Source organism: Nycticebus coucang, chromosome 23, assembly GCF_027406575.1.
Source record: "Nycticebus coucang isolate mNycCou1 chromosome 23, mNycCou1.pri, whole genome shotgun sequence".
NCBI lineage: Eukaryota > Metazoa > Chordata > Mammalia > Primates > Lorisidae > Nycticebus > Nycticebus coucang.
The window spans coordinates 37,373,070-37,391,096 of record NC_069802.1 but is presented as its reverse complement, the minus strand read 5'-3'; the positions used below and the strand labels follow the sequence as shown (position 1 = coordinate 37,391,096).

Genomic DNA, 18,027 nt, shown 5'->3' with positions numbered 1-18,027 from the left:
AGTGTTGAGAGCTGCTCGGGAGAGACAGATGGACGGACAGACAGCCTGGCTGGGTTCTCCGTATGGTATCTGCCTCCATTGTCCTGAGCTCAAAAAACCAACATCTGAAGTGTAAACTGCTCTTTTGTTTCCAGCCCTTCTTAGACCCTTTTGTTTCTCTATTTTGATGCTGTGGGGCTGGACCCAGGTCTGGACCCAGACAGGGCTCTCCCTCTGCTCCCACAGTCCTCTGGTTCTAGAGTTGGAGAAGGGGAGCCAGGCACACTGGACTAGAGAATTAGGGTTCCTCTCTGTTTTCGGAACCTGCACGTTTGCCAAGAAGTTTTCCCTGTTTGGAAAGTTTGCCCCAGCTCTCCCAGCACGCCACCTTCGTCCCAGTCGACCAGTGTGCCTGCCACACATTGACCAAGCCAGATACAGTCCCCCCAGCTCAAGGATCCCAGGTGCAGAGTGGCCTTGAGGCCCTGGAAAGACCAACCACTGGACTATTTCTTCTTCCCATGAGAGTTGGAGGTCACCCATGATTCTGCCTGTACCTTAGTATTAATATGCAGCAATTTCTGCAAATCAGGAGAACCTCTGCAGGGCAATCCCTGTTTCCTAAGAACGAAAAAGTGCAATAAAGCCCGTTCTTCACCTCCTTCTTGCAGCTGCCCGCCCAGGAGATGTAGCGTGTTAGCGTTCCCTCCAGAGGCCTGATGGCTCCTGGAGCAGTGCCCATCCTACCCCATTCCTGTTCACTAACTGTTCTCAGGAACCTTACCCAGGACATGGAAGGTAAATAGGGCAGACTTGCATTTGGGTGTCCTCACTCTTTCTGATAAGATCCAGCCTGTGTTTGCCATGTACCCTCCAGTCCTCAGCTCCTCGGTTCCCCTGCCTGATGCTGGCCCAGCGTGTGCGTGGGAGGCAGTGGCAATAGTCGTGGCCTTAACAGCCACTCACTTCCATGCTTTTGCCCAAGTCACTGTTGCTCTATGTTTAAAAAACTTGGCCTACCTGACTTGGTACTGACGTGGCTTTTTCATCCACATCCCATTCCCCCGCTCCCAGCATGTTTCAGAAGCTGCTCTTCTGCCCAGCTGGGCTTTTGGCTATTCCATAGTTTTTTTGGGTTTTTTTTTTTGGGAAAACACGCCGACTTATTCTTCCCAAGGGCCCAGGTAGTAACCTCTGCTCCACTGCACAAGTGTGTTGGAGCCACAAGTTCTCTGAGAGGCAGCAAAGTGGCCTGAGCTGCCCCTGACAGCACAGGGCATGGGGGTGGCTGACAGGAGAGAGGTCTGTGGCACCAGACTGCCTCCACTTCCATACTCCTTTCTCAGAGGGCTTCATGCCAAACCAACAGCCTTTTCGTTTAAAACATCTTCAGAGCGGGAAAGGGGCCACTTCTGGCTTTGCTAGCAATAACTGACCTTCAGTTTACTCTTCTGAAGGAGCAGGGACTCAGCACAGAATTCACTTTAAATGGGGCTGAAGGAGTGTCCTTCCTCTATGTGAAAAGAAAATAGTTTTATTCTTTCTGACTTTTTAACTTAACTGTTTGGCTCATTTCCAGTTAGTATGAATGAACGTAATAATTTTCTACTTGGAGTTGAAGAGGGCAGGGGCGTCAGCGCTTGTCATTGCGGGATATGATGTGTCTGCCCTTTGTGTGGACTTCATTACCATTAAGTTCCTTCTGGGCTTCATGGAAATGCTCTTGTTCCATTCTGATGACTCCCAGGTTTCAGGCACCAAGGTGACCATGCAGTCCACTAAAAAACATGGTAACATCCATTCTCAAGTTTCTTTAAATTTTATTCTCAAAGACAACTTAAGTAGTTGATCATACAACTTATATTACTTCATCCTAAATTAAATTGGTAAGACATGGGATTAGTTTCTGCTGCTATTCAGAAACTGTAAACTAGGAAAAGGTTGGTATGAAAATAATCCCTTTCCCATCCTCAATGTACATAGTTCAGCTCTTTTGTTACATTTAAACTATGTTGATGGACATCAGTCTGTTTTGGACTCACCTGCTAGTGTTAAAGATGGAAATAAAACCATTAATTTGAACAAAATCTCCTTTTCATGCATTCATTCGCTCTTTGGAATCAAAAATTTCCTCCCACCCCTGCCAGCTTCTCCATTGCTGAGGTATGTGGGTCTCATCTGCCTCGCTCTTGGTGTGATGTGCATCAGTGTATTGGGGACAGCCACGTATCCAGAAGCCAGTGTGGGAGATGCTGTTCTTAGAGCAGGGCAACAGCAGGCCCTAGACTCTCTGAGAGAACAGAGGGGCTATCTGTGTGGTGTGGAAGCCACACTGGAAGGCGGTACTGAGCAGGAAACCCGGCTGTGCAGTGCTCTGCCCTCCCTGTATTCACCCCATGCCCAGTCGGCAGTCCCAGGGACCGTTGGAACAGCCAGCTTGCTGGGTGCCTGGGGATCAGGATCTACCTTCCGATGGAGATGGTTTGTTCCCCAGCCTCCTGGAGGTATACTTGGCTCTGGTGGCTATCTAGACACTCAGCTGCATTGCTGCCCTCCTGGAGCATGTTTATTACTGAGGGACTCCGTCCCCTGGGCCAATAGGAAATCAAAAGTGGCAGTAGGAATCAGGAGAGCCAAAGGAAGTTGAGCCTGTCTGGGAGTATTTCCCTGAGGAAGGGATTTAGAGTTGCCAAGGTCCAGGGAGTTCTCTAGCAAAAGAGACCCCAAGTCCAGGCCCTATTTTTAATTTTTTGAAGGAACTCCACACTATTTTACATACTGGTTGTATGAGTATGTATTCTACCCCCAGAGTGTAAGGGTTCCTCTTTCTCCATTATCTTCACCAGCATTTGTTACTTTTTGAGTTTCTGATATTACCCCTTCTAATTGCAGGTGCGCTGGTAGCCAGTTGTGGTTTGATCTGCATTTTCCTGATAGTCTGATTGCTTGGTTATGTGTCGAATAATCTCTAGATGACACTGTGTACTTCCCATTGCATCATATTGGGGCGCACTGTCACAGTAACTCTGTGGAGAGAAGTACATGTCAGCATTACTTACATTTTCATTTTCACACTTGCTTGCTTTGTAGTTTTGTGTATTATTTAGAACTGCATTAAGCTATAATGTAGGAAAACACGACTGCTTTGGCTTACGTAAGTTTTAAGAGTTCTCGGTTAAATTGGTAATTTGAATACACATTTAGTTTTACTCCCTCTCATAAAACCCACCCCAGCTTTTATTTTGTTTTATTTTTTTGAGATAGCCTCTCCCTCTTGTCCTGGGTAGAGTGCCGTGGCGTCACAGCAAGCAACCTCAAACTCTTGGACTTAAGCGATTCTCTTGCCTCAGCCTCCCAAGTAGTTGGGTCTACAGGCACCCACCACAACACCTGGCTATTTTTGTTGTTGCAGTTGTTGTTGTTTTGCTGGCTTAGGCCGGGTTCTAACCCACCACCCCCGGTGTATGTGGCTGGTGCCATAACCACTGTGCTACAGGTGCCATGCCTAGTTTTCTGTTTTTAGTAGTGATGAGGTCTCACTCTTGATCAGGCTGGTCTTAAACACCTCAGCTCAAGTAAACCATCTGCCTCACCCTCCCAGAGTGTTAGGATTACAAGTGTGACGCACCTCATCTGGCCTCAATAGTTAAATTTTTGAAAATTTTTGCAGAGATGATCTTGCTATGTTACCCCAGCTGGTCTTGAATTCCTGGCCTCAGGAGGGATCCTCCCATCTTGGCCTGTCAAATTGCTGTGATTGCAGGTGTGAGCCACTGTGCCTGGCCCCAGTTAATTCTATAGAGTAGTCAGAACTTCAAGAATTGGCAGTACAAGATAAATCTTGAACTGAAGGGAACAATAAAATAACAAAGATTGGGTGAACTCCCTTGAGAAGCAGAGTCTGGGTTCTCAGCGTTTCATTCTGCCAAACACCAATTCCACCACCCCATCAACAGTCTGGAGGTGTGATCTCTGCAGAGGGGGTTGCTTTGACGCTGTTGAACATCCTGAAGGCTTCAGATACTACTGGGACTAGGAGGTAAGTGGTGAAAGCAGAGTGAACGTTCGCTGCTCTAGCTTCTGTCTACTTGGCTCCCAGCACCACTAGTAGCCAACCACCCTTCTCTAGCAGGAGCTCATATGACTCTTGCCTACAAGTCATCTTTTTGTGGTAATGTTTCTCTGGTATATGTTTTCTATCCTTTTACTTTCAAATTTTCTGTGTCCTTAGGTTGTGTCTATTGTAAGTAGCATTGGTTTGCTTTTCAGAATCCCTTTGGACAATCTTATCTTTTTTCCTTTTAATTTGGCATGTTATTTATAGTTCTGTAGAATTATCTAATATATTTAGATTCATCTCTATTGTCTCTTTGACACACACCTGTTTTGTGGGGGTTTGTTTTCTGTCTTGCAAGATCATACAAAATTCATTTTCCCTTTTCTTCCTATATTGGAAATGTATTTAGGTTTTTTTTGTTGTTGTTGTTAATCTTTTAGCGGTTATTCTTGAATTTATAACATGCATCCTTGACTTAACTAGTAACAATACTTTTATTACTTCCCTGAGAACGTAAAAACCTAAAAATTTAACTCCATTTGCTACTTCCTTTTTCATTAGAGTTGCCTTCCATTTTAATTTCGCATAAACTGTAAACCTCAGGAAATTATTATTATTATTATTTACTTCTGGGCTCAAGCAATCCTCCTTCCTCAGCCTCTCAAGTAGCCAGGATGATTTATTTTTTGAAAAGACAAGGTCTCCTTGTGTTTCCCAAAGTGGCGAGATTACGAAAACGAGCCACTGGACCTGATCTTCTATTATTTTCTTTTAGAGACAGGGTCTGGCTCTGTTGCCTAGGGTGAAGTGCAGCAGCACACTCAGCTCATGATAGCTGTCAAGCCTTGAACTCTTGGGCTGAAAGGATCCTCCTACCTCAGCCTCCCAAGTAGCTGGAACTACAGACTCATACCACCACAAATTGCTAATTTTCAAATTTTTTGCTGAGATGGGATCTCACTACATTGCCCAGGTTGGTCTTAACTCCTGGGCTGAAGCGATCCACCTGTCTTGGCCTCCTAGAGTGCTGGGATTTGATTACAGGGGATTACATTATAGGCATGAGCCACTGTGTCTGTCCAAGGAAATTATTGTTATCTTTTTCTTTTTTAGAGAGCCCAGTGACATCACAGCTCACAGCAACCTCCAGTTCTTGGGCTTAGACGATTCTCTTGCCTTGGCCTCTAGAGTAGCTGGGACTACAGGCGCCTGCCACAATGCCCAGCTGTTTTTTCCTTCAGTTTGGCTGGGGCTGGGTTCAAACCCGCCATCCTCAGTATATGGTGCTGGCACCCTACTCACTGAGCCACAGGCGCCACCCGGAAATTGTTTTCTATGGTCAATATTATTGTACTTTTACCTACATACCTTTTCTTTTGGTCTTTAATCCTCTCTTCATTTACATCTGTAAAAATGTTCATTCTGCCTAAGGAATTCTTTTTTTTTTTTTTTTTTGCTGGGGCTGGGTTTGAACCTGCCACCTCTGGTACATGGGGTCAGTGCCCTATTTCTTTGACCTACAGGTGCTGCCCAATGCCTAAGGAACTCTTAATACTTTTAGTGAGTTCCTAATGGGAATAAATTCTTTTTTGTTAATCTGAAAAATTAAAAAATATTATTTTATCTTCATTCTTGTTTAAGGTTGCTGTGAGCTGTGATGTTACAGTACTCTAGCCTGGGCAACTAGAGACTCTAAGTAAATAAATAAAAATAAGGGCACTAATTCACTTAGGAGGGTTCTGCCATGACATAATCATAACAGCCTCACCACCCCCTAATACCATCACATTGGTGACTAGGTTTCAACACATAAATTTGGGGGGACACAAGCATTCAGATCCCAGCAGGGAAGAAAATGAAAAAGGCTGAGAAGCACTGCTTTATCTTCTGTTCCATCAGTTCTCTACCAGGAACACCTCCAGCCCTGTGAGGCTTTGTCACTATCTCCTGACCCCCACTCTGGCTCCTCTGCCATCTATTCTCTACACAGTAGCCAGAGTTCTCTGGAAAATATTCATCTGACCATGACACCCCTTGTTCAAAACCCTCCACAGCTCCCAGATGCTGGAAATAAAACCTAAGCACCTTCTGGAGGCCATAGGTCCTGTCATTTTCACTTGCTCTAGCCATGTGGCTTTTGTGGGTTCTTGGGACATGCTGAGCTTTTTCCTGCCCCAGATTCTTGAGTTTCTGTGAGTCCTTTGCTCTGAGTGAATGACACTGGCTGAGATCAGCAGCACCTCAGGGAGGCCTTCCCTGTCCCCAGACCTCTTTCATTGTATCACCCAACGCTCTGTTGGTACCCAAGTCGCATGTGAGTGGCACTGAACGGGAATCTGCACTCTACCTCTGCTATTGGGGTGGCTCTGGGCAAATCCCTTAACATCTTTGAACCTCAGTTTCCCATCTATAACTAGGGCTATCTTGAGGGTGGCTGTGTGGATTAGATGAGACATAGAGGCAGAGTGGTTGGTTGATGATTCAGGGCAAATGGCCATTATTACATCATTCATTGATTCAGCACATACTACAGTGCTGTGTGTCCAGGCCCTTGCTTGGCAGGAGTGGGGACTCAGAAGTGTGAGGCAGGCGTTCCCCTCTTCTCTCTTACCCCCAGACTGTTTGTTCTTTGGAGATACTGGTGTCACCATGAATCCCAATCAATGTGCTATGACAAAGGGAACCATGACTCAATCCCTGTGGGAAGGTGTTGGGGGTCGGGGTACCCTAAGACGTTGCTTACCCAGAGGAATGTTGGAGGCAGCGGCCAAACAGGCCTCCCTGCCACCTCTCTCAAACTCCAAATTCAGGGGTAGGCTCATCCAAGATCTTCTGTTAGGGTGGTGTTATCCTGTTGATAAGATGGTGGTCTCAAGGGCATTAAGCAGAAGTTTGGTTCGATCACATTAGCTCATTATGGTTGTGTCACGAACCGGGCAGAGGATTAGGAGGCTGCAGGAGGCTGAGGCTGCAGCTGTGGAGCCCAGTAAAGGGCGTACACGGAGACCGGCGTAACGTCGATTCAGGGCGGGATTCTGCGCATCTCGGCCCTGTGATCCCCCAAGGAACCCAAAAGGGGAAAACGTGTCTTTCCTGTTTCCGTGTTTGCGGTGAGTGGGGGACCTCCAGCGCCCGGGCAGGACCCCAGCAGGGCCCCTCTAGCCTAAGGGCCGCCCGGCCGGTACCTGGGCTTGATGACGCCCTCAAGGCCCAGGGAGGAGGATCTGCGCAGAGGCCCGTCTTTCCGACCTGGAAGCTGAGGTCCCGTGGGGCCAGGAGCACTGGTGGCCCGAGGTCTGTGACAGCACCAGAACCACCGGGGGCGGCCTTCGGGTCAAGGGCTTCCGTGGATCGCGCAGGTCCGTCCGATCCCGACCGGGGCCATGCTTCTTTGGGCCCCGGGACTGCGGGCGGTGTCCGCGTCCAGACGGACCTGATACCGACAGATCCCGCGCCTCACCCGCCTGAGGCAACCTGTCGTCTGCATTGAGTCATCGAGAATCAGCTGCGCGGCCAGCCAAGGTCACTGGGCTAGAAGGCGGTAAAAGTGGACTCAAACCTAGCGGGAGCCAAGGTCGTGGGGCCGCACCAAGCAGACCCAGGGACTGCTGTCCTAGTGCACCCCGCCAACCGGGCCGGTCTGAAGCACCGCGGGCCGCAACTTCGCGGAACTGCTCTCCTTTCATACGCGTAGTTCGCCTACCGGAGGCTACGCGGTCTCCCACAGGCCCGGCCCTCCGCCAGACTACAACTCCCAGAAGGCCCCGCGCTGGAGGCGGGGTCGAGGCAAGCGCAGCAGTGACGCCACCGCCCTTCCCCCTCCACGCTCGTTCCCCCAACCCCCACCCCCGCGTTCGCCTTCCTCTCGCCCGGCCCCTCTGGCCCGCACGGCCTGACGGGAGTCGTGGTCCTCCCCCGGGCGCCCCGGGCGGCGGTGCGGCGGCACGGACTTCCACTCCCGGCGTGCCATGCGCGCTGGGCGCACGTTAACGGCAGGAGGGGGAGGGCGAGGCAGAAGAGGAAGCGGCACCCGGGAGGGCGGAGTAAGGCGGTGGGGGGGGAGGGCGCCCACTCCCCTCCCCCTCCCCGCCGCACCTTCCCCCTCCCCCGACGTAAACTGGGATCCCTTTCCCCTTGTGTCCGCCATATTGGACTCTAACTCTGGTCAGCGGCGGCGCCAGGCCGGTGGACTCGCCGTTCCTCCCGCCCAGCGGTGTTCTCCGCAGCTGCCGCCAGGCCCTGCCCTCCCCTCCTGGGAGGAGACCCCGCGCCGCGCCCCCTGCCCCAGCCGGCCAGAGCGTCCGCCGCCGCCGCCTCAGCCTCCCCGCCCTCCCCGCCCTCCACCGCCGCCCGCGGCCCGGCACCCGCTGAACGCCCCTCTCCTGTCCGCCCGCCAGCCCGCCATGAGCCCGGCCGACGCCAAGCGCGGGGCCAAGCGCCGGAAGAATAAGCGGGGCGGCGGCGGCGGTTCGGGCGGAGGTAACGGTGGCGCGAGCGGCGGTAAGGCCGGCCCGGCAGCGGCGCTGCGCGGCTCCCAGGCCGCGGCCCTGGCGGCCCCGGGCAGCGCGTTGGGCCTGCTGGGCGGCGCGGCGGCGGCCAACGGGCCCCTCGGCGTGGGCGCGGGCGGTGCCGCTCCCGGAGGCTACTTCGAGGTAAGCTGCGGCCGGCTGGGGTCCGGCCGGCGGGACTCGGCCACCGCCCCCTCGCGCACTGCTGGGCTCGGGCTCGCGCCTGGGCTGGGCGGGGATGCTGCGGCCGGGCGGATAACGGGTCCTGCGGCGGCCGCGCGGGCGTCTGCGGGATGCGCTTGCGGGTCCCGGCAGGGCGCCGGGGTGTAGCGGTCTGGCAGCATTCTCTGGAGAAAAACGTGAGCAAGGCGGTGGGAGGCGACACCTGGCCTCGGAGGACTGGGCGCCGTCCGTGGCCCCGGATTCGAGCCGTGCAGAGCAGGGGACGCCTCCTAGGCGAAGCTCTTGCGCGCGGCCCTTCAGATTCCTCTGGTCCCTCTGGGTGATGCCCCTAGGGACTCGGGTACTGTCTTCTGTCGCAGCATCTCACCCCGGTGCTGCAGCTCCGAATAACTGTGATTTAAGAGACGGGCTGGGTTTTCCTTTGTAATTCCCAGGGCTTTGAAATGTTTCTTGCTGTCCACCTCCTTTATGCCCCAAAGTGCCGCCTAGAAGTTTTCTTTTGCTTTTCCACCGTGCTCATTTGGAAACTACCTGACAGCCATCTGGAGTTGGGAGCCCTGGTCCTTCATTCCCCGCATTCTTAAGTTTTTAGGGGTAATTAGTGGTCTGTAACTGAGGCATGTGTTTAGCGTTTGAACTTGAGGCATTTGATGACCATTTTTTTTAGTTTTGTTTAAGAAGGCAACTAACACATTTTGCATCTACAAATTATGGATTGCTGCCACTTTTATCCTGCTCGTGGTTCTCACACTGCAGAAGACAATAATTGTGCGAGGATGTGCAATTGCATTGGTCATTTCCAGTCACTGGATTGGCTCCTGAAAGTGTATTTTTTTCAAAAGTTGTACTTACAACATTGTTAGAACTCCTACATTATTTTAAAGACATTTGCAATTAAAAAGCAAAACAGAAAAAGCATTTGTGTGCCAAAGCATGAGACAAATTTATGAGAGATTCCAAATACTACGTTGGAAAGTATGTAGTAAGAGCAAGTAAGAAAGAAATCATTGCACAAGGCATGGCTTTTTGATGCCATAACTTGAAAATACAATAATGTATGTTTCAGTTTAAAGCACTTTGAGTGTTCTTTGTGATATGATAAATGCAGTTGGAGCTTATTTTACATTATACTGTTAAATTTGGTCCTGGGTGCTGGACTAAGTCTCCAGAGGTTTTCCTTATCCACTACCACCCTAATATCCAGGAGCAAGAATGGGGCTTTGAGTATCTGACTTGTAAGGGCATTGTTTGGTGCTACTGGGGCGAAGAGGGTAAGAGGTCTGCCCAGACAAATCCTTTACGAAAACGTTTGTTTGCTGTAGCTGGATGTAAAACATACCCATTTCTGTTGACTCAATAAAAACTAACTGTTGGCACAATAAAATCCTTACTCTAACCTTTCATATCATTTCAGGTTTTAGTAATTCACATTTATTTGTAGTATGTATTATTTTAGTCACATTGTTCAAAAGTAGATATATTTGTGTGCCTAGTTTTTGTTGTTTTTAAAGACAGGATCCTGGCTTAGGGTGTGGTGGTGTCATCACACCTTCTAACTCCTGGGCTCAGATGATTCCTCTTGCCTTAAATGCTGGGACTACAGGCATGTACCACCATGCTGGGCTAAGTTTTCTGGTTTTTTGTAGAGACAAGGTGTCACTGTGTTGCTCTAGTTGGTCTTAAACTCCTAAATCTTCTGCCCCTGCCTCCCAAAGTGCTACTAGGATTGCATGTATCAGCCATGAACCTGATCCCCCTCCAGTATTATTGTTATTATTATTATTTTTTTTTTTGAGACAGAGTCTCACTATGTTGCCCTTGGTAGAGTGCTGTGGCATCACAGCTCACAGCTTGGGCTTAAGTGATTTTCTTGCCTCAGCCTCTCAAGTAGCTGGGAGTACAGGCGCCCACCACAACGCCCATCTAGTTTTTGTTGCAGTTGTCGTTTAGCTAGCCTGGACCAGGTTCAAACCCACCACCCACTCAGTGTATGTGGCTGGTGCCATAACCTCTGTGCTATGGGTGCCAAGCCAAGATCTTTTCTATTTTATTCATTAATAAGACGCTGATTTGGCTCAGCACCAGTTGCTCAGTGGTTAGAGTGCCATCCACTTACGCTGGGGCTGATGGGTTTGAACACAGCCTGGGCCTGCTAAACAGCAGTGATAACAACAGCAACAATAACAACAAAAGCCGGGTGTTGTGGCAGGTGCCTGTAGTCGCAGCTCCTTGGAAGGCCAAGGCAAGAGAATCTTTAAGCCCAAGAGTTTGAGGTTGCTGTGAGCTGTGATGCCATAGCACTCTATTGAGAGTGACATAATGAGACACTGTCTCAAATAAATAAATAAATAAAATGCTGGTTATAGTTCACCAAATTATTTCACTATGTGTTATTGAGTTATGATCTGCATCTTGAAAAACACTGACTTTTAAAGCTAGGCCTTTAGTTTTTAGATTTCACAACTGTTTTAGTAATTGTGAATTAAAGGTATTCTTTATGGTAATCGCACTAAAAATGTTATTGATAAGGATCACAAATGGTCCTAATGGAGTTCTGAAGCCTGTAAATTGTTTCCCTGCAGATGATGAGCTGTTTGGGGTACTTTGTATGGTGTGACACAGGCACAAAAAAAATATTAACAAGAACTCAAGTGGGTCCCTATCCTGTTTCCCATAGAGGCTTTCTGAGTCTTGGGGAGTATCTTCTCCACACCTTAGGTGGTCACCAGGCCAGAAGGTAGATAAGAGAAAAGTTGGAATGGAAGAACTTTCTGATTCTCAGAAGGGTCAGAGCTCCACTGCCCTGCTTGCTGGACACAGCACAGTGGGTTACCTAGGACCATCTTCATCAAGGTGGCTGATAAGCCAGAGAAAATGCATGTGGATAGTTGCAGCAAAGAATAAGGGGCTAGGGTAGAAGTAGGAAAATATAGCTTACGGTTGGAGGCTTTGGTCCAAACCAGAATTCTGGTATACAAAGCTGGCGGGGGGGCGGGAGGGAACACATTTGATAGGTGCTGTCACTTGGGCAAAGTATCAACCTTGTTCTGCCTCAGTTTTCTAAATGATGGGACACCCAGCTCCTAGAATTATTGCAGAAATTCAGTAAGCAAATGTAGAGAGAATGCTTAAACAATGCCTGGTGGCACACAGTTAAAGTGTTGCGCTCCTGATCTGTTTCTTAGGAGCTGGACTGGACTTTATTAGGGACTCTGCTGCAGGATGCTGTTGATCAGCTTTTTCCACTTGTAAAATGGGAAAACAGTGCACATGTTTTAAAATGTTGAACACAAATCTTGGGCAAGGCCTGCTCTATCAGCCTTGTGTGTTAGTCTGCTCTAACCTGACAATAAGGGGTTGGTCTTGAGATGAGAAGTTGACAAATGAGTGATAATGTTACCATATTTAATTGTTTTGCATTTCTATTTTATTTCTCTCTCTCTTTCTCTTTTTTTTTTTTTTTTGACAGAGTCTCACTCTGCTGCTGCCCAGGCTAGAGTGCTGTGGTGTCAGCGTAGCTCACTGTACCCTTAGACTCCTGGGCTGAAGTGATCCTCCTGCCTTAGCCTCCCCAGTAGCTGGGATTATAGGTACCCGCCTCAATGCCAGCTTAATTTGTGTGTTTTTAGTAGAGACAGGGTCTTGTTCTTGTTCAGACTGGTCTCAAACTCCTGAGCTAAAGAGATTCTCCCATCTCAGCCTCCCGAAGAGCTGGGGTTACAGATGTGAGCCACCCCACCTGGCTTGCATTTCTATTTTTAAAAAATGTAATTTTCGTAATGTTCATGATATATTAAGTGAAAAAAGAAGCTTATAAAATAGTATTTTTATTATGGACCTATTTTTATGTAGTATCTGTGTATATATATTTGCATAGGAAAGTCTAATAAGGGTTATTACATCAAAATAATATTCTGCTGATTTTTTTCCCTTTTGCATGTCTCAAACTTTAAGACTTCTCTACAGTGAACATTGTTTATGCAACAGAAAAGTGAATGATACTTTTACAACCTGATATTGCTAACATTTTCCAAATAAAACTAATTTTGACTTTTTGTAACTTTTAACAGTTAAACAGTTAGGTATCTACAAAATAAAAATAATTTATGTCATCAGAATTCTGTTTTCTGAATAAGTGTACAAATTAAGCCATATGTATTATTTACAAAACTCAGAATTCTTCTATTGTGGAAATTGACTTGTGTCATTAGCTGTTTGGGTCTCTACCCATGAGAACTGTATTTAAGGGTTGTGGCATTAGGAAGGTTGAGAACCACTGTGTTAGAATATCACATTACATATGACTGCACTCATACATGTCATTTGGGGTAGAGGGTCAGAGTGTTTTCAAATTGATATTAAAATTTTAAAATCGGAGAAACATTTTTAATATAAGGGACATTTACATTTGTAATAATAATTCCTTTCTCATGGCAGAAAAGGTAGCCAGAGAAGGAGTTAAAGGCCACCATAAAATGTATCCTGTGGTTAGACACGTGTGACCGTTGTATTTATAGCCCTGGTGTGATTATGGTTTTGGGGGGCACAGCAGGGTGCACTTAGAGGCGTTCCATGTGTTGTAGTAATGATGAAATGAGGTTCAGTCATAACTCTCTAGTTCACATTTGCCTTAATGACCTGAGGAAGTAGGTTGAATGAAGATGAGCTTGCAGCCAGCACTTAATTTCAGATTAGCAATTTAACTTAAAACACTTTAAGGTCATACAAACTTTAGAAATGGTGTAGGTGTAGAAGCATCTCTGTGATTCAGTGTTTTATGTACATGTACACTGTTGAAACAAATCCACATGATATCAAGATAAGGAATATAGTTGTCAGCCAGCTGTGGTGGCTCACACCTGTAATCATAGCATTTGAGAGACCCAGGAGGGAGGATCAGCTGAGGTCAGGAGTTCAAGACCGGCCTGAGCAAAGTTAGACCTTGTCTCTACAAAATATAGAAAAGTTAGCCAGGCATGATGGCAGGCACCTGTAGTCCCAGCTACTTGGAAGGCTGAGGCAAGAGGATTGCTTGATCCCAGGAGTTTAAGGTTGAGGTTGCTATGAGCTATGACACCACAGCACTCTACCAAGAACAGAGTTTCTGTCTAAAAAAAAAAAAAAATATATATATATATATATGTACATGCACATTTGTACGTACAGAGAGAAAGAACATTCCCAGTGTCCCAGAATGCTCCAGTTCCCCTTCCATAGTCATTGCCACTAACCGTTCTCATCTGATCTATATTCTTTACATTGGTGTTGCCTGTTTTTGAATTTATGTATCAAATGATGTTTTGTGCTAGGGCTCTTTGGCTCAATGTCATACTTGAAATGCATCTGTGTTGTTAATGTAGCAGTTGTTTATTTTCATGGTATGTAAGTTTTCTATTGTGTGACTATTCCATAATTTATTTAACCATTCTAATATCAATAGAAATGTGGGGGTTTTATGCCTGATAAGAATCAAGTTGATAAGCATGTTTCTCTACATGGCTTTTGGTGGACACGACCACTCGAGTTGGGTTCATATCTGGAAGTAGAATTGCTGGGTTTACATACGGTTTGACTTTAGTAGATACTGCCACACAGTTTTCCTAAGTGGTACTGCTGTGTGCTAATTGTTAGAAATTACCATATAGCAAAATCGATACCTTAACATACAGTTATTCAGTTATTTTAATTGTAACAAATGTATAGATTCAACCACTACCACAGCCAGGATGTAGCAGTTTCATTTCTCAAGGAAGGTCCCTCATGCTGTCTCCCTGCATTCATTCTCCCTGACCCCCTTAATTAACACCATTAATTTAATTTTATCTTTTGGAGAAGTCGTAAGTGGAATCATACGTCTGTAACCTTTTGAGGCTGTTTGAGATTCACCCAGATTGCTGTGTGTGTCAGTAGCTTGCTCTTTACCGCCAAGTGGTATTCACTTGTCTAGTTGTGTGACAGTTTGTCTATTTTCCCATGTGGATGTTAGAATGGTTTCCAGGTTTTCGTGATTATAAAGGGAGTTACTGTAACATAGTATACAGATTTTTGTGTGAAAGTAAAATTTTCAATTCTCCAAAGTAAATACCAAGAAGTATCAGCTGGGTGTTTTCCAGAGTGGCTGTACTGTTCTGCCTGCCTTAGAGCAATCAGTCTGAGAGTTCCGGTTGCTTTGCATTCTTGGGATTTTCAGTAGTTATTTTTTAAGTTTTTAATTATCATGGGTACATAATAATTGGGTATATTGAGGCTGAGGTGAGTGGATTGCTTGAGCTCATGAGTTTGAGGCCAGCTTGAGCAAAAGAGACCCCGTCTCTACTAAAAATGACAACCAGGCAAGAGGATTGCGTGAGCCCAAGAGTTGGAGGTTGCTGTGAGCTGTGATGCCACTGCACTCTACCCAGGATGAGAGTCTCTACTCTGTCTCAAAAAAAAAAAAAAAAATTGTGTGTATTTATAGGGTACATGTGATATTTTGATACAGGCATACAATGTGTCAGAATGGTTTGTAGTGGTATCATGGTTGTAATTTGCATTTCCTTAGTAACTAATGACATTGAACACTTCTGATGTGTTTATTTGCCATTCCTGTATCCTCTTGGGAGAAGTGTTTTTCAAGGCTTTTCCTAATTTTTGCTTTTTTTAAAAGAAACAAGGTCTCTCTCTGTTGCCCAGGCTAAGGTGTAGTGGCATCATCATAGCTTGATGCAGCCTCCAACTCTGGGCCTCAAGTGATCCTTCTGTCATAGCTTCCTGAGTAGTTGGGACTGTAGGCATGTGCTGCCCAGAACTCCTGGCTTCAAGCAGTCCTCTTGCCTCAGCCTCCCAAACTGCAGGGGAAACAGGCCGATTTTACTTTTTTTTTTTTTTTGAGACAAGGGTCTCACTTTGTCACCCTCAGTAGAGTGCTGTAGCATCATAGCTCACAGTAACCTCAGACTCTTGGGCTCAAGGGATTCTCTTGCCTCTGCCTCCCGATTAGCTGGGACTATAAGCACTCACCACAACGCATGGCTATTTTCAGAGATGGAGTCTTGCTTTGGCTCAGGCTGGTTTTGAACCCGTGAACTCAGGCGGTCCACCCGTCTCAGCCTGCTAGAGTGCTGGGATTATAGGTGTGAGCCACCAGGCCCAGCCCTGATTTTACTATTGAGTGTTTTTTGTTTGCTTTTGTTTCTCACTATGTCGCCCTTTGTCGAGTTCCGTGGCATCACAGCAACCTCAAACTCTTGGGCTTAAGTGATTCTCTTGCCTCAGCCTCCCAGTAGCTGGGACTACAGGCGCCCACCACAACACCCGGCTATTTTTTTGTTGTAATTGTCATTGTTGTTTGGCAGGCCCAGGCTGGGTTCAAACCTGCCAGCTCTGGTGTATGTGGCTGGTGCCCAAGCCACTGAGCTACAGGTGCTAAGCCCTGTTTGTTTGTTTGTTTTAAGAGACAGGTCTTGTTCTTTTGCCCAAACTGTGTCACTGTAACCTCCAACTCCCAGGTTCAGGTGATCCTCCTAACTCAGCCTCCTGTGTAACTGGGACTGTACAACCACATCCAGCTAATTAAAAAGAATTTTTTTTTTTTTTTAGAGGTAGGGGTTTTGCTATGTTGCCCAGGCTGGTCTTGAACTCCTGGCCTCAGGAGATCTTCCTGCCTCTGCCTCCCACAGTTGCTGGGTTTACAAACATGAGCCATCATGCCTGATTACTTTTGAGTTTTGAAAGTTCTTTATAATTCTGATCCAACTTCTTTGTCGTGTATGTGATTTACAGACATTTTCTTTCACTCTAGCTTTTTTATTACATTAATTGTTTTGTTTTGTTTTCTCAGAAAAATTTAATATGGATGAAGTTCACCTTGCCACTTGTTTTCTTTTATGGATCATGGTTTTGGTGTTAAGTCTAAAAACTCTTTGTTTTAAAGATTTTTCCCTCCTGTTTTCTTAAAATTTTATAGTTTTTACATTTAAATTTGTGATTGATTTTGAGTTAATTTTCTATCAGGTATGAAGTTTAGGTAGGTTTTTTGTTTTGTTTTGCCTGTGGAAGTCAGATTCTTAAACCCATTTGTTGAAAGAGCATCCTTTCTTTGTCAAAAATCAGTTGGTTTTATTTGTATAGAATATTTCTGTATTCTGTATTCTGTTCCATTGATCTGTGGGTCTATTGCATTACTAATACCACCGTATCTTAAAGTAGGGTAAGGTGATTTCTTCTACTTTTTTAAAAAATAAAAAATATTTTGGTTATTTTATTTTTTGCCTTTCTATTTATGTAGAATCAACTTGCGTAAAACTATAAGTAGTTCTTCTGTTTCATTTGATTTGATTGGAATAGCTTAAATCTATGGATCAGTCTGTGGAGAATTGACGTATTTACTATGTTTTGAGTCTTCCAGTAAAATGAACACAGTATTTCTTGTATTTATTGGTCATCTTTTATTTCTTTCATTAATGTTTTATAGATTTCAGCATACAGATTTTATATATATTTTGTTAGATTTCTACATAACTTCATTTTTAAAATTATTTGAAATATTTCTTTTTTCTTTTTTTTTTGAGACAGAGTCTTACTTAGTCACCCTTGGTAGAGTGCTCTGGCTTCATAACTCACAGCAACCTTGTCAAACTCTTGGGCTCAAGTGATCTTCCTGCCTCAGCTTCTCAAGTAGGTGAGACTGTGGGTGCCACAATGCCCAGCTGTTTTTAAGAGATGGGTGTCTCATTCTTACTCAGGTTGTTCTTTTCTAACTCCTAAGCTCAGGCAGTCTGCCTACCTCAGCCTCCCACGGTGCTACGACAGGCATGAGCACCATGCCGGGCTTGAAATATTTCATTTTTTAAGGTTATAAATGGTATGTGATGTTTTGTTTTGTTTATTAGAATCTTACTTTATTACCCATGCTAGAATGCCATAACCTCAGCCTAGCTCACAGCAACCTCAGACTTCTGGGGTCAAGCGATCCTCCTGCTTCAGTCTCCCAAGTAGCTGGGACTACAGGTGCTCACCACCACGATGGCTAATTTTTTTATTTTTGATAGAGACAGGGTTGGGTCTCACTCTTGCTCAGGCTGGTCTTGAACTCTGGACCTCAAGTTACCTTTCTACCTTTCCAGTGTGGGCCTCCCACAGTGCTAGGATTGTGAGTGTGAGCTACCATGCCTGGCCTAAATGGTGTTTTAAAAAATTTCAGTTTCCAGTTATTTATTGCTAACCTAGAAATATAATTGATTTTTTATGCTCTCCATCTAGCCTTTGATCTTGCAAAAATCATGTATTCTGGGAATTTTTTGTAGATTCATTTGGATTTTC

General features: G+C 45.9%; 1 protein-coding gene across 10 annotated transcripts in view; it reads left to right on the top strand.

Annotated features, from left to right (window-relative positions):
• The first annotated feature begins 8,158 nt into the window (after positions 1-8,158).
• Positions 8,159-18,027, top strand: part of FAM193A (family with sequence similarity 193 member A) — a 123,766-nt gene continuing 113,897 nt past the window's right edge. For 8 of the 10 annotated variants that reach the window (XR_008377226.1, XM_053577937.1, XM_053577943.1 and 5 more), the window contains exon 1: positions 8,163-8,688. Coding sequence is in view for 8 of the 10 variants with exons in the window: in XM_053577937.1 (XP_053433912.1) it covers positions 8,440-8,688 (249 nt within the window). In the remaining 2 variants the exon portion in view is untranslated. Of the gene's footprint in view, positions 8,689-9,541; positions 9,720-18,027 lie in introns of those variants that run through there. The other 2 variants (XM_053577944.1, XM_053577945.1) reach the window with 2 other exon arrangements.